This window comes from Panthera leo, chromosome C1, assembly GCF_018350215.1.
Source record: "Panthera leo isolate Ple1 chromosome C1, P.leo_Ple1_pat1.1, whole genome shotgun sequence".
In the NCBI taxonomy this organism is placed as follows: domain Eukaryota; kingdom Metazoa; phylum Chordata; class Mammalia; order Carnivora; family Felidae; genus Panthera; species Panthera leo.
Window position 1 is genome coordinate 125235522 of NC_056686.1, and position 14011 is coordinate 125249532.

General features: G+C 46.4%; 1 protein-coding gene across 1 annotated transcript in view; it reads right to left on the reverse strand.

Moving 5' to 3' along the window:
* Positions 1-14011, reverse strand: part of TMEM163 (transmembrane protein 163) — a 238859-nt gene that overhangs the window by 7155 nt on the left and 217693 nt on the right. The window contains exon 6 of the mRNA XM_042948518.1: positions 4477-4588. Within this exon, the coding sequence (XP_042804452.1) occupies positions 4477-4588 (112 nt within the window). The remainder of the gene's footprint in view (positions 1-4476; positions 4589-14011) is intronic.

Below are 14011 nucleotides of genomic sequence, written 5' to 3' on the forward strand. Positions count from 1 at the left end.
AACCCACGCAAGCAGCTAGTACACAGCTAGTGAATTCACCGAGTCTCCCCTCACTTAACACCTTCTGGGAGCAGCTTCCAACTTGCTTGGCTCTGCTCACCTTTGCTTAGGGCGGAGGCCGACACAGTTCAGCCCCACCTCTGTAAGCCTGCGCAAGAACACTGGGACAAGCACCAGGGACTAGGGGACAATCCCCTCTTTGCCCTGCCACATCCTTCTGAATTGAGCGCCTTTGCAGCCAATCATTTCACATGAACCCGGAGCTCACAGTAATGCTGGCCAGGTGCATGCAGCACACAAGGCCCGGTGGTCACTCACTGCTGGGTCCCCCCACCCAGGCTCACAGCTTATTCCTGACCCCTTGGTTAAAACCAGAGCTGTTGTGAAGCGTAAATGCTATTATCACATTAAGAATGCAAAATAACATCAGAGGCTTTAAGTAGAGGCTCTGGAGCAGCTGGGTGGCTTAGTCAGTTTAGTGTCTGACTTCAGCTCAGGTCATGGTTCATGAGTTTGAGCCCCACGTCGGACTCTGTGCTGACAGCTCAGAGCCTGGAGCCTGCTTTAGGTTCTGTGTCTCCCTCTTCCTCTGCCACTCCCCTGCTCGCTGTCTCTATCTTTAAAAAAATATTGAGAAGCTCTGACCTTAATGACTAGGTAAGAGTCTGCAGAATTAAAAACATTAATTTTATGCAGAAAATTCTAATTAAAGTTTTTCATGTGTTTGAAAGCCATCATAGCCTCTTGGTGTTCTAGATCTTGAGGGAATGAGGACAGTTGGCCCAGGCCCCTCAACTCAGGTTTCTATCTGTCCCTGCTGGCCCCTAGCTTGGAACCTCCCCCAGGCACCTTTCCACAATCTTCCTCTGTTTGATTTGTACTATTAACTTGCTGCACAAAGTCATTCTACCTTAATGTTTATTTTGAGAGAGAGGGAGACACAGAATCCGAAGCAGGCTCCAGGCTCTGAGCTGTCAGCACAGAGCCTGATACAGGGATCGAACCCACAAACCGTGAGATCATGACCTGAGCTGAAGTTGGACACTTAACCAACTGAGCCACCCAGGCGCCCCCTTAAATAACACAAAGCCAACTTCAGCCTAGTGCTGACAGGAACAATCTCATGTTGACTGAATATTCAAAGCAACAAAACCAAATAAGATTTATTGCACTGTGTGGCAAGAGGGGGAAATTCCAGAATTTGTCCACACTCTGTTGTCCCCCTTTTCCTAAAGATCCGCTCTCTGGCTGTAAGGACACAACCCAGCGACAAAGGATCTGGTGGAGTCAGCCCGACCCAGTTCACACACAGCTCCAACGTGGGAAGGGCCACCACTCCAGGTGACAGAGGAGGCCTGCCCACCCTTCCTGCACCAGAACTTACTTCCCTCTTGGGAGAGAAGCTCCGGGCTTGCCCCCAGCCTTTGGCCAGACATGGGAAGGGCACTCCCAGGCAGTCACAAAGGATGCCCTCCAGAACCAGCCCCTCGGAAAAGCCCCTGACAGTAAAGATAGGCATGGCTCCTGAACCCCACTCTGCCCCTGCCTCCCAAAGGGATGGAAGAACAGAAAGGAGATAGTTACACACAGTTCCCTAAGATCTGCTAATCAATAAATGAGCAAAACTGGGACCCCAGATGATCCAGTTAGCAGGAGGCTGTAATTACTGCTGCACAGTCGGCTTGTGCTCCCACCAAGCAAGAGACTGTAGAGCTCGCCGACCTCCCAGGGGCCACTTATGGGTAACAGGCTTGGGATGAGGAACTGGCTACTCTTCACTTTGCAACAGTGCTCTCTGTCCTTCTGTATGTGTGTGACTCATCAACCCCATGGACAATTCAACTAGGAGCCCAGCCCATTTTACAAATACTATCACCATTTCAATTCCCCCCATCCTCCAGCCCTCTGCCCTCCTCCGTCCCCAGCTGCTGCCACCCCCTTGGCTCCCCAGAGACTTCTCCCTGCTGCAGATCTCCTTCCCTTCACTCTGTCCTCCACCCTGACAGCCAGAGGACTCTTTAGAAAACATCCATCATGTCACCTCCTCTGATAAATATTTAACAAAACATCCAGAATCCTACTGTGGATCTGAGGTCCTGCAGGATCTGCCCTGTGCCCCTTCCCCCTGCACCTTTCAGGTACCCCAGGCTCTCTCCCCATACCATCCCCTCTGCCCAGGAATGCACCCCCACCCCAGCTTCTACCTGTTGGTGGAACAGTTATCACTCAAACTGTCCACTTCTCTTTGTCATGACCCCTCCCTGGTGCAAGACTGCTTGTGTGTAGTTGGTTTTGTGTGTAAAAATTAAAGAGTCAGAAGTGAAAATTTTAAAAAACATACTTATGGGGGCACCTGGGTGGCTCAGTTGGTTAAGCATCTGACTCCTGGTTCCGGCTCAGGTTATGGTCTCATGGTTCCTGAGTTCGAGCCCCTCATTGGGCTCTGTGCTGACAGTGCAGAGTCTGCTTGGGATTCTTTCTCTGCCCTTCCCCTGCTTGCTTGCAAAATAAATAAAAATAAACTTAAAAAAAAACAACATACTTATCATTGTGGTCTTCTTGATACACCTTATAAAATGGTGGGAGTTTAGAAGGACAATGAAGCCTAAACAGAAACTCAGTATCTGGAATATCTAACTTTAAGTAAAACTATCACTCAAGGCAGAGGGCCCCTTATTCTGAGAAGAAGGGGTCAAGCTCCAGGATCATGGTGGGGGGGTGGGAGGGCGGGTCTGACTGCTGGGTCCACACTCAGGCTTCTGGGGAAACACTGCCTGTGTCTCCACTGCAGTCAAGTAAACAGATAAAATGCTCATGCTCTGCAAGCCAGGGGGCTTTGTGACTTGGGCGCCCAGCTCAAGACTGGAAGAAGAGCCCCAGGTGAGGACTCACCACTGGGAGCCTGGAAAGCTGTGCTGACCGGCCCAGCCTGCCCCACACCTGCCTCCTTTGCCCCTCATTTTCCAGGTAAAGAGACACAGAGAAGGAGGCACAGAACCGCCACTGGAGAAGCCAGGGTCCAGCCAGGTCCAGTCAGGCCTCTGCCCTGTTTGGGCCTACAGGGCCCTGTCAGAGTGGTGTCCCTCTGGAGGGACTGGTGAACCCACACCCAAACCCCTGCCTGATGCCCATACAGCCTTTAGCTCTCAGCCAAGCACACCCTGTGCTTTCATCCCGGAGTAGAGAAAGACTCCGTGTCTACACAAGGCATTTTCTTTCTCAGGTTACAAAACACCAGACCACAAAGATCACAGAGAAAGACCACTCCTGCTCAGATTCTGGGTGTGCCCCCAGAGACAGAAGGACACCCATATGGGCCAGGGTCTTATGGGACCATATACTAGGCTCAGCTTAATGCAAACCGCCTATAAAGCCACAGTGTCTCAGTGGGTGACAGAGACCTCAGAAGACTGGTCCAGGCTGTGGCCTCAGACATTCTCATGTGACTGAACCACAAGTTCTTCAGATCCGGCTCTGGGAGAAATCAATTCATGTATCTCAGAGAGGTTATCTAATTTGCAACTCCACTTCTGGGAGCCAGGACCCTTCACAACAATGGGACAGAAACCTGAAAGAGGTGATTCTGATCCTGTGTTAGGAGGTGGTTTCCACAGCTAACGTGGCACTTAGCACAGTGCCAGGCACAAAAGAACTCTGTAAAACCCAGGTGGTCCCTTGCTACTGCAGCATCATGTTCTAACAGCAGGAAACACAGGGCCTGATGTGGGCCGAACCCTGCCCGCCCCCAGCCTGCCCTGGGATTCACCTGGGAGCTTGAGAAGCCAGGTTGGGCCACCTGGGTTGCACACACAGCGTCCCTCACATTGCTGAACACAGAACAGCAAAGAGGAGGGCTCAGTGCCAGTTGCTGATCCTTCTGCTATTTTAAACCGCTTTTACTGCTTAAAAAGCTTGGGTTTCATATGGGCAAACGGCCTCCGCAGCCCAGGAGAAAGGTGGCACGTTCCAAGTCCAGAAGCAAACACCAGGCCCTGCAGGAAGTGGCACTTGAGGAAGACTGGAAAGCTGGTGGTCAGAATGTCATGTAGGAGCGCTAGACACGACAGGGTCCATCTTCCCTGGTGTGACGTGGGATCCTGGCCCCTTGGACTGGCCATGGAGGCAGCACCAAATCTCAGTGTGCATCGAACGGGCTGGGGCGCTGGTGTAATTATGACTTCCTGGGGTCTGGCTCTGGAATCTGTATTTTTAACAAACACCACAGACTGGGAAGCCCCAATCTACCCTGTTAAGAGGTCCGAGTGGAGGTGACTCATGAAGTTTATTAAATTCCCAGGGTACCAGATATCTGCCCTAATATGGGAACTCTGAGAGTCATTAAACAGCCTGGGGAGGGGAGGATGGTGAGGAATAGATTCCAAATTGTTGAGCTCTTGTACAGGACAAGCAACTGAATAGTAGCTTCCCTCACTGGGAGCTCAGCCCCCAAAAATCAGGCACATTGGCCTTACTCACCATCTGTTATGAGTGCTCTGCTGGTCAGAACCTTCCCCAGCATAAACTTCAACACAGCCAAGATGCTGCAAAGGATCCCACTTAAAATGGAGACGCTGAATAGGAAGTCATCCTAGAAGAGAAAAGTTCCAGATTTCAACAGTTCACCTCCTGCTAGAGCAGATTATCTGCAAACCACTTGCCTTAAAGATCAGCTTTGTTCCCAGAACAAATAATCAGGTGAGTATGCTGCCACCAGGTGGGAGTATGTTGCTTATTCTCATACCTCAGTTACCTGTGTCACTGGGAATTGGAAAAGATGATCAAAAACAATCCAGATTTATATTTCCTTAGACATTAAGTATTTCTTTTCCTTCAGGATATTCCCCTTCATGCTATTCTGCCAAAGTGTTTGGCAATCACTGATCAATAACAGAATTGGTCAAAATGCTAAAATCAGCATGTGCTATATGGGGTTTTTCACAAGTAATTCAAAAAGCAGCTGGAGAATAGGGGAACATGTAAGTACACCACTGGACTAAGAACACTTCAACACAGAGCTGACTGAATTGGCCACAGGGTCAATTATGGCTGAAGCTGCCTAGAACTATGTTTCAGCCTTAAATTCACACAATGCAATTAGAAGTTCAAATATAGCCCTCAAGGTGGGGAAAAGGCATCTAAAAATATAGTCTGCTATTGACGTTATCTTAGCACTTCCTATAAGTTTTTACCTTCGCTTTGCAAGCAAATGAATGAGTCACACACACAAAGGCAGGCACCACTATCTCATGACATTACAGTCCACCGAGCTCCTCAGCCTGGAGCTCCCATGCGTCACTGCCATGAGACTCAGCCTCCAGACTCTCTCCAATATTAAAATGCAACTTCCAGCAGAATGTGATAAAGCATTACATATACACAAAGAAATAGGATTCCTTAAGCATCTTATTATCTAAATTCACTAACCTAGCAACAGAAAGCTGGGAAGAAGGAAGACAGCCTGTTTTCCCAGTTTTGAAACTAAATAAAGTCATTTGAAAAGTCACCTCCCTGGAAACATGATATCTGCAAGGCATGAAAGCATCTCCCCCACAATACTAATCGACAGTGGTTGATTTTAACTTAGGTGCCCAGATCCTTTGCAAATACTTCTGGGAGGTGCAGCTTAATTCCCTCCTCCCTGAGTGTGGGCTGGGCTCATGATGGGTATCTAACAAATAGGGCATGAAAAGGGGAAAATAGTAACCGTTCAGTGGAGAAGCCTGGCATTAATAAACCCATTAATAAGTTATGCCAATACCATGTGCTTCCTGATGTGACATGATGAGAACACGTCTTAGTGTTCTACCCAAAAATCCATAACCTCAGCTGAATCTTGAAAAACACCAAACAGGGGCGCCTGGGTGGCGCAGTCGGTTAAGCGTCCGACTTCAGCCAGGTCACGATCTCGCGGTCCGTGAGTTCGAGCCCCGCGTCAGGCTCTGGGCTGATGGCTCGGAGCCTGGAGCCTGTTTCCGATTCTGTGTCTCCCTCTCTCTCTGCCCCTCCCCCGTTCATGCTCTGTCTCTCTCTGTCCCAAAAATAAATAAAAAACGTTGAAAAAAAAATTTAAAAAAAAAAAAAAGAAAAACACCAAACAAACTGAGGCACAGTCTACAAAATGCCTGACCACTACTCTTCACACATGTCAAGGTCTTGAAAGACAAGGAACAACCGAGAGAAACTAATTGGAGACTAGGGAGAGAAGGAGAACTAAATCCAACATGGTGTCCTGGATGGGATCCCTAAAAAGAAAAAGGATATTAAGTGGAAAAGCTGGGGAAAATGGAATGGAGCCTGGAATTTTATTAACAGTTTCGGTAATCTCATAGTTTGGGCAAATGTGCCCTAGTAATCTATGTGAGATATTAACCTCCAGGGAGGCTGGATGAAGGGTATACAGGAACTCTCTGTAATATCTTTGTGACTCTTCTATATATCTAAAGTTATTTCAAATTTTAAATTTATTTAAAATAATCACCTCACTGAATTATTATTATTTTACCTCCTCAAATTATCTATCAGTAATGACTGTGCCAAACTTAACCTCTTGGCAGATCCCAAGTCCCTGCTGTGGATGAGGTGACAAAGCAAGGTCAACAGGGGATGAGGATAATGGTGGGGCAAGGATCTCCAAATCCCATCACCCTTTGTGCAGGGACTCATTCTAATCATGGGTGTTGGCACCCACAGGACATAATGCAACTGTGATTAAGGAATCACATGTCAATGTAGACCCAGCTGCTGACAGGCTTCAGAAAGCCTAAGTTGGGAGAATGACATAATCAAGCACACTGAGACCCCAAATTCAGAGGCTGAATTCTCACTTTGTTCTCCTCATACCTGAAGCCTTTCTGATTCCATTCAATCTCTCTGTTGACAAAGCCCTCATCTCTAAATTCCCAGGAGAGAAAGTCTGCATTCACCCCATCTGAGTCCCAAAGAGCTGGGGTGCCCTCCCCCCAGGTGCATCTTTAGAAGAGCCACTATGGCTTTGGCAGTCCTCTCCTGGGTCTGCTAAACCCAGGGGGCTCACTGCTGAACAGGGGCTTGGCTGAAGGGCAGTGATGCACCAGCAGACCTTTGCTCAAATCTGGACTTCACTGCTTACTGGGGAAACAAGCCTGAACTCTCAAATCTCAATTCTCTCTTCCATGGGGTAGCAGATAATGTGCAATAAAAGGTAGCAATTGGTGTTAAAGGGCCCAAGCACATTATCCATGCACTAACTGATTCCACCAAACAGCCACACTAAGTGCTAATGATGAGCCCCAAACTATGCTAAGCATTGTTGTAAAAGAAACGTAGCGAACTTGTTACCCAGAAAAAAAGTATGCACAATGAAATGTAAATAAATAGAGGAAAAACTATTAGTGGGACCCACAGTGGCTTTTCAAAGCTTCTGCTACAGATCCCGTGTCTCTGAGGCTAGGCCAGTAGGGGTCAAATGCAGTTCCAGTCCATCTTCCAGTACCAGTTGTCCTTGCTCTGCTTTGCTCTGCGCCCACATTTCCTTCCTTCCAGGCAGCCCTGCTGACTTCAAGGACAACAGCCTAACAGATGCTTTTTCTGCAGCCCCCAACCACCCTGCAAAGTCTCATCCCTGCAATAAATCCCTATTCTGTACAATTTAGAGTGGTTCCAGTTCTCTGATTGAACCCGAAATACTACTTCAGAAGGATGCTTCAAAGTGTTTAAAACAGTGCCTGGCTGCTGAAGAAGGTCATCAAGAAGACGTACTGCCAGGTGACCTGCAAGCTGGACCGGGCAACTGGAAGCTCCCCACCCCCCACTCTGTCCTTAGAATGTGAGTTCCACTTGCCTTCCCCACTGCCAGAAGCTGTCCCAAGGATATAGCCTTGAAACAGAAATGTGGTGTTGGGGCTGTCTGGACGGGGTATGTGTCTGAACCTAGTTAAAACCTCTATATATAAACGTTTGAGATCTGGTGTACAGGTTTATGGAAATCTGCTTATCTTGTGGCCACCCAAGACAAGCCTCATATATAAGTTCACTTGCTAATAAAACCTGCCACCTACCAATCTGAAGTGCTCTTCCTCTTTCTTCTATCTCTCCCTGCCCTCAATGCATGGGGGCCAGGTTCAGATTACACCTGGAAAGCCCTGAGGAGCTTGTGAACTAACAGCTGGTGAGCCAGCCAGGAATGAGGCATCTGCAGGGTAAATCCTAAATTGGCCATCAATTTCTATGTGGGGAGAGATGGCCCATATATTAGATGCTTGTGGACAACTATGTGAGAGCGGAGGTGGCCCAGAAATACCAGTTGTTTCAATGCACTCATCTGAGGAACCGCACAAAGGACACCGAGCAAAGAGAAACAAATGGTGCCACAGTGTGCTGGCCTCGACTGTGGGCAGTTCGGCTGGACACTGATGCCCAACTAGAGGCTGGAGTTCAGGTTGGAGTTGGAGGAACAGCTGAGGTTAGAGAAGGACATGCAGTGGTCCGATATTCTGCTGGCTTCAGGGCTGGCCAACAAGGTGGGAGAGCAGGATAAACAGCCGGAGACCTTAGTATGCCCTTTGGCAAAGCTAGGAGGGTGCAAGGACCTTGGGTGAAGATCTAGGCTCTTGTGACAAAGCCTTGTTAGGATGCTAAGCGGTGGAATCTCTGGTAAAGTGAGGAGAATGAAGAGGAGGATGTGGTGGTAACTGGTGAGGAAACAGACCAAAGAGCCCCATGCCATCAACCTTTAATAGAAAGGAAAATTTTAAATGGCAATTAAAATACTCCTAGGAGAAAACGTGCATTCTTTCTCAGTCCCTTTAAGTTGTAAATCTTATTTTGCCTTTGAAACGTAAGCACCCCAGGAGATAACCATAAGAATCCTCACAGAAACTGAGGAGGAAAAGGGGGAAAGAGGATTTTTAAGTACAGACTGCTAGAGGAATTTCTTTGTCCCAAATCTAGTCATCAGCCTCCATCAGGTTTCAGAATGAAAGTGATGGGGTCTCTATTTATATCCGTATGTTTATGTATGTCTATGGATCTATGTTATGTGTGTGTGTTGTTTTTATACCTCCAGAGGGTACTGACAAAATTATTCTGTAAAGGAGCCCTATTTAATTGGCTTCAAGAAAAATAAGCTTTAATAACAAACATGAACTAAATAACATAGAACTAAATAACATAAAACTAAAACATAGTTTTCTTTCATCTGCTAAAAGGACAGTTTTCTTGCACTATTGGTCTTCTTTTGATGAGATTATGAAGTTTTTATTTACCTTTTAAGTAATCTATCCAGGAAAAAAAAAAAAAAGATTGTTTTGTCAAAATAATTTCCTGTGCTTCATGTTATCTCTATCATGTCTTTGATTACTTAACAAAACTGCATTTCTGACAAAAAGGGAGTGTGTTTTTTTACAACTGTGTAACTTTCTGTATTTGCCTTTGAAGTCTTTGTCACTTTGGTTAAATAGATAACTAAGTATTATTTCACCATGACCTGTGATCCTATTTAATCAAGTGTTTTTAAACCTTTGGGTATTTTTTACAAGCTTCCCCAAAATCAAATTCTCAATGAAATCTTAACTATGAAAAAACTTTGGAATATTCCAGAGGGTCCCCAGAATATTTCAAAAGATACATGTTCTTGAATGAAATCTGGCCATTTGTAGCAACGTGGATGGAACTGGAGAGTGTTATGCTAAGTGAAATAAGTCAGGCAGAGAAAGACAGATACCATGTTTTCACACCTATGTAAATCCTGAGAAACTCAACAGAAGACCAGGAGGGGAGGGGAAGGAGGAAACAAACAGTTACAGAGAGGGAAGGAGGCAAACCATAAGAGACTCTTAAATACTGAGAACAAACTGAGGGTTGATGGGGGGAAACGGGGAGGGGAAAGTGGGTGATGGGCATTGAGGAGGGCACCTGTTGGGATGAGCACTGGGTGTTGTATGGAAACCAATTTGACAATAAATTTTATAAAAAAAAAAAAAATGTATGCTCTCCTTATGAAAGAAAGATGTTGAACTAATTAGGCTTATTTGGTATGTTAAATTTCTTGGGAAGCATTGTCAAATATGAATGCTGCTAAACTTCCTTTAGGCATATTTGTTTGAAATTTCTAAAAATCTGGTATGTCCTGGTAAAACACCGTCAGTCATAATTTCAAAATGTATGTCATAAAAATAACCACATTCTCTTAATTATGTTTTAATGAATTTTCTTCAAATCTTTAACCTTGGACATTTTTAAGTCTTTTGTCATTTTCAGATTTTATTCTGATGCTTTGACAAAAAGTGTTCCTGCAAAAGTACTTCATCGTCAAGGAGATTCATAGAAAAGATTCTGACTAGTAACGGTTTCCGATAACTAAGATCCATTTTCCCTCATGTGGAAGGGACAATAATGAACTTTTCAAGTACACCCCAAGGCTACCTGCATAGCCCCACAATATGTCATGGGATGGTAACTTAAGACCTGTCCCTGTGTCTCCTTTCCCCCTATCGGTAAAACAGGCCCATGACACTGATGATCTAACGTTAACATGTGAAGACTGCCTTTGCTGCAGGCACTGTGCAGGCTTCGCTAGAGTATCTGCAAGGGGGAAAATGGGCAGTGAACCCACAGAAAACTCAAGGCCAAGGTGCCGCAATAAGGTTCAAGGAGTTGTTTGGTCAAGTAAGATTCTCATTGTCTCAGAAGCTGTGACTGATAAGACACCAGCCTGTTCATCCCCTAGGAGTGTGAAAGAGATACAAGCCTTGGTAGGGATCTGGAGTTTTTAGATGATTTATATTCCCCACCTGGCACAGTGCCCCTCTCTCTCATGCCACCTGGTAAAGAAAGGGCACATATGGGACTGGAGATTAGAGCAGCAAGTCATGTTTGAGAAGGCAAGAATATTAATGACACAGATGAAAGCTCTGGGCATCTCCCATCGAGAGCTACCATTTGAGTAAGATGTGTCTATGACTCCAGAAGGTATGAGTCATACCACAACATGTGGCAGAGACAACAAAGGAGAAAGTGCCCCTAGGATTTTGGGTCCCAGATCTAGAAGGGGACAATCCCTGATATACCCCCACAGAGCAATTGCTCCTAGCACTGTGTATAGCATTCCTCCAGATGGAGCCTCTCCAGAAGGAATCAACTGCAACAGCCACTTGGCTGCCCAGAGCTATCCGTGAAACCTAGCTATTAACCCTCGGCACTGACAGTTGGGCTGTCCTAAAGAAATTAACCTATGGCTTAGACAGTGAGAAACCAAGGGATGGATGAATCATAAGTAGACCCTTGTGGGATCAGTATGTATGGAGGGGCATTTGGTCTGCCTGCAAGAGCCTAAGGCAGTCCTTGCTATTTTCTACATCCTGGCTAATAAGGCATTGGATACCTCTGACAATCAAGAAGCTGATGCCCTAAAAAATTAAAAAAAAAAAAAAAAAGAAGCTGATGCCCTATCCCAGAACGAGCCCCAGAAACGGACCCTTCAATAGATACCAAAAGAACACTGGGTACATAGAGAGTGGCCAACACAATGTCATGAGATGGCATATTGCCAAGGATGCCAAACGACACTTGAAACACAGTGACTTGGATATTGCTGTAACAGCGTGTCATGTGTATTCTAAACACCCAAGGCAACTGCCAAAGGAGTCCAAGGCCAACTACCAGAGCTCTCAACCGGTGAGGGTGGCAAATTGATTAAACGGGTCCCCTCCCTCTGAGTGAGGGTTCTAAATATGCCCTGGTTTGGGCAGACACTGAACCTGCCCTAAGCTTTCCCATGTCACTGTGCAAATCAGGCTGCTCCTTTAGGGGATTTAAAAAGCTAAGTACCATGTATGGACACCCTTGTTGAACAGACAGTGATCAGGAGGGGTCACATTTCAAACGTCATAACAAGCAAGACCAGGCAAAAGAACATGACACTGAATGCAGGTTCCACCTCCCCTATAACCCATAAGTAGCAGGGTTGGTATAAAGGAAAATAGAGTATTAAAGCAGCAGACTAAATTACTAACAAGTAAAACCACCGCAACCGGGTGGACTAAAGTACTGTCTCAGGTCTTAATACATTTAAATGAGCAATCAGGAGGGTCTGTAATGCCATATGCCAGACCAGGGACCCCTGCCGAGGCCCCCAATACCATAAAGGTATGGAAGCTGCCGTAAAGAGCCACTGCCCTGACTCTCACTGTGGATCAACACTGAGAAAACACCAAGCCCTCTCACGTCAGGGAAAAGGAGTTACCTACTGAAATTTGCAGTGGGATGTCTGCCAAGGCGGGTGAGTTACTTCAAACCCTGGGGTAAGGTAGAATTAATCTCCACCGAGATCCTGTTGCCCTGATGCATGCACCACTGAAAGAGGGGCAAAGATGGGGGTCTGGTGTGTCACATCTCGCCCCCAATCCATCATCCTCATACCTGACAGTGCTGCGTCCCCCAGCAAACACATAGGGCATACACCACCAGGTCAAGTTTCTAAAGCTGCCAACCTCCCCATCCTCAAAGCTAGGTGGGCATTTTTTCTTTCCCACTGGTACAATCATTTGACTGCCATCTTTGTTCCTTCTACTGGCCTAGGGATAGGTTATAGCCACCCAGCAATCCTTAATTGATAGCCAAAAGTCCTGTCCTTATTGAAATGTCGGTAATGAGAAAGCTATCCTCCAAAATTGGATAGCCTTGGACATTATTACTGCACGATTATCTGAACAGAAGGTTCTCTGTTCGTATCTGATGAGTCTGCTATTGTGTCATCTTTATTAAATCACATGATGGTACAAGTGAATACCGAGTGATGTGATCCCCAGCCTAGGGGACTTACTAAATTGTTTGAATCATGGGGCTCTTGGTGGAAAAAGCTGTCACCTGATTATGGGAATCACTGTCTTACTTGTTTTTTCTCTTGCACATGCCTGCATGGTTGCTGTGGCATCTGCCAAAGAGCTGCCAAATGAGCCACTTCCAAGCCAATGGGCCCCCTTGCTTGACCAATCAGAGAGAACGGTGGAACAGGGGCATGTAAGATTGTAAAAGCCGGTCATGAGGGCTGAAATGTTGGAGGAGGTCATCAAGAACACATGACCACCAGCTGGCCTGTAAACTGGACCTGAACACTTGGAGGTTCCCCACCCCCTCCTCTGTCCTTGGAATGTGAGTTCCACTTGTCTCCGCCACCCCACCCTCCCATTCCTAAAAGGTGCTCCAGGGATACAGCCTTGAGACAGAAATGTAGTGTTGAGGCTGTCTGGACAACGTATGTGACTGAATGCAGTTATAACCTCTATATAAACTTTTAAGATTCTGGCAAGCAGAAATTACTCGTCTTGCAGCCGCCCAAGACATGCCTTTTAAGTCCCCTTGCTTATCACACCTGCCACCTACCTATCTGGAGTGGGCTGTCTCTCTTTGGTTTGTCTCTGCCCTCCACTTATGGGGGACGGTTTCAGATTACACCCGGGAAGCTTCCAAGGAGACTGCAAACTAATGCTGTCACAGAGTAAATGCTATATTTAAATGTGGAGAAGCCAATATGTAAAACTCAGGCTTTTCCTGTCCGTGGATTATTTCTACCAACCACCCTCTGCTTCCAGGATCAGCTCTGAAGGAAAAACCGCTTTCTTAAAGTCTGGGAGAACAGAGATTGTGGCCATCTCAAAGCCTCCCCCAGAACTAGGAGGTTTTGTTCACCACTGCTGCACTGATCTGCCTCAGAAAAAAGTAAACCCTAGGACCTAGGCTAGCATAGACCTGCCAAACCCCCTTTCCCAAAACCAGCTTTCAACATCCTAGAAATCCTCTGTAATTTCCCCACCCAAGCCCACCTGGCTCTCCTCTCTCCACATAATGTCACAGAGAAGTAGTCATCAGCTTGCTTGACACATCAGTCCCTGTTACGGACTGTCTGTGTTCCCCCAAAATGTGTATGTTGAGCCCCTAACCCCAATGCAATGGTTGTGAGATGAGGCCTTTGGGAGGTAATCAGAGTTAGATGAGGCCATGAAAATGAGGCCCTCATGATGGGATCTGTCCCCTT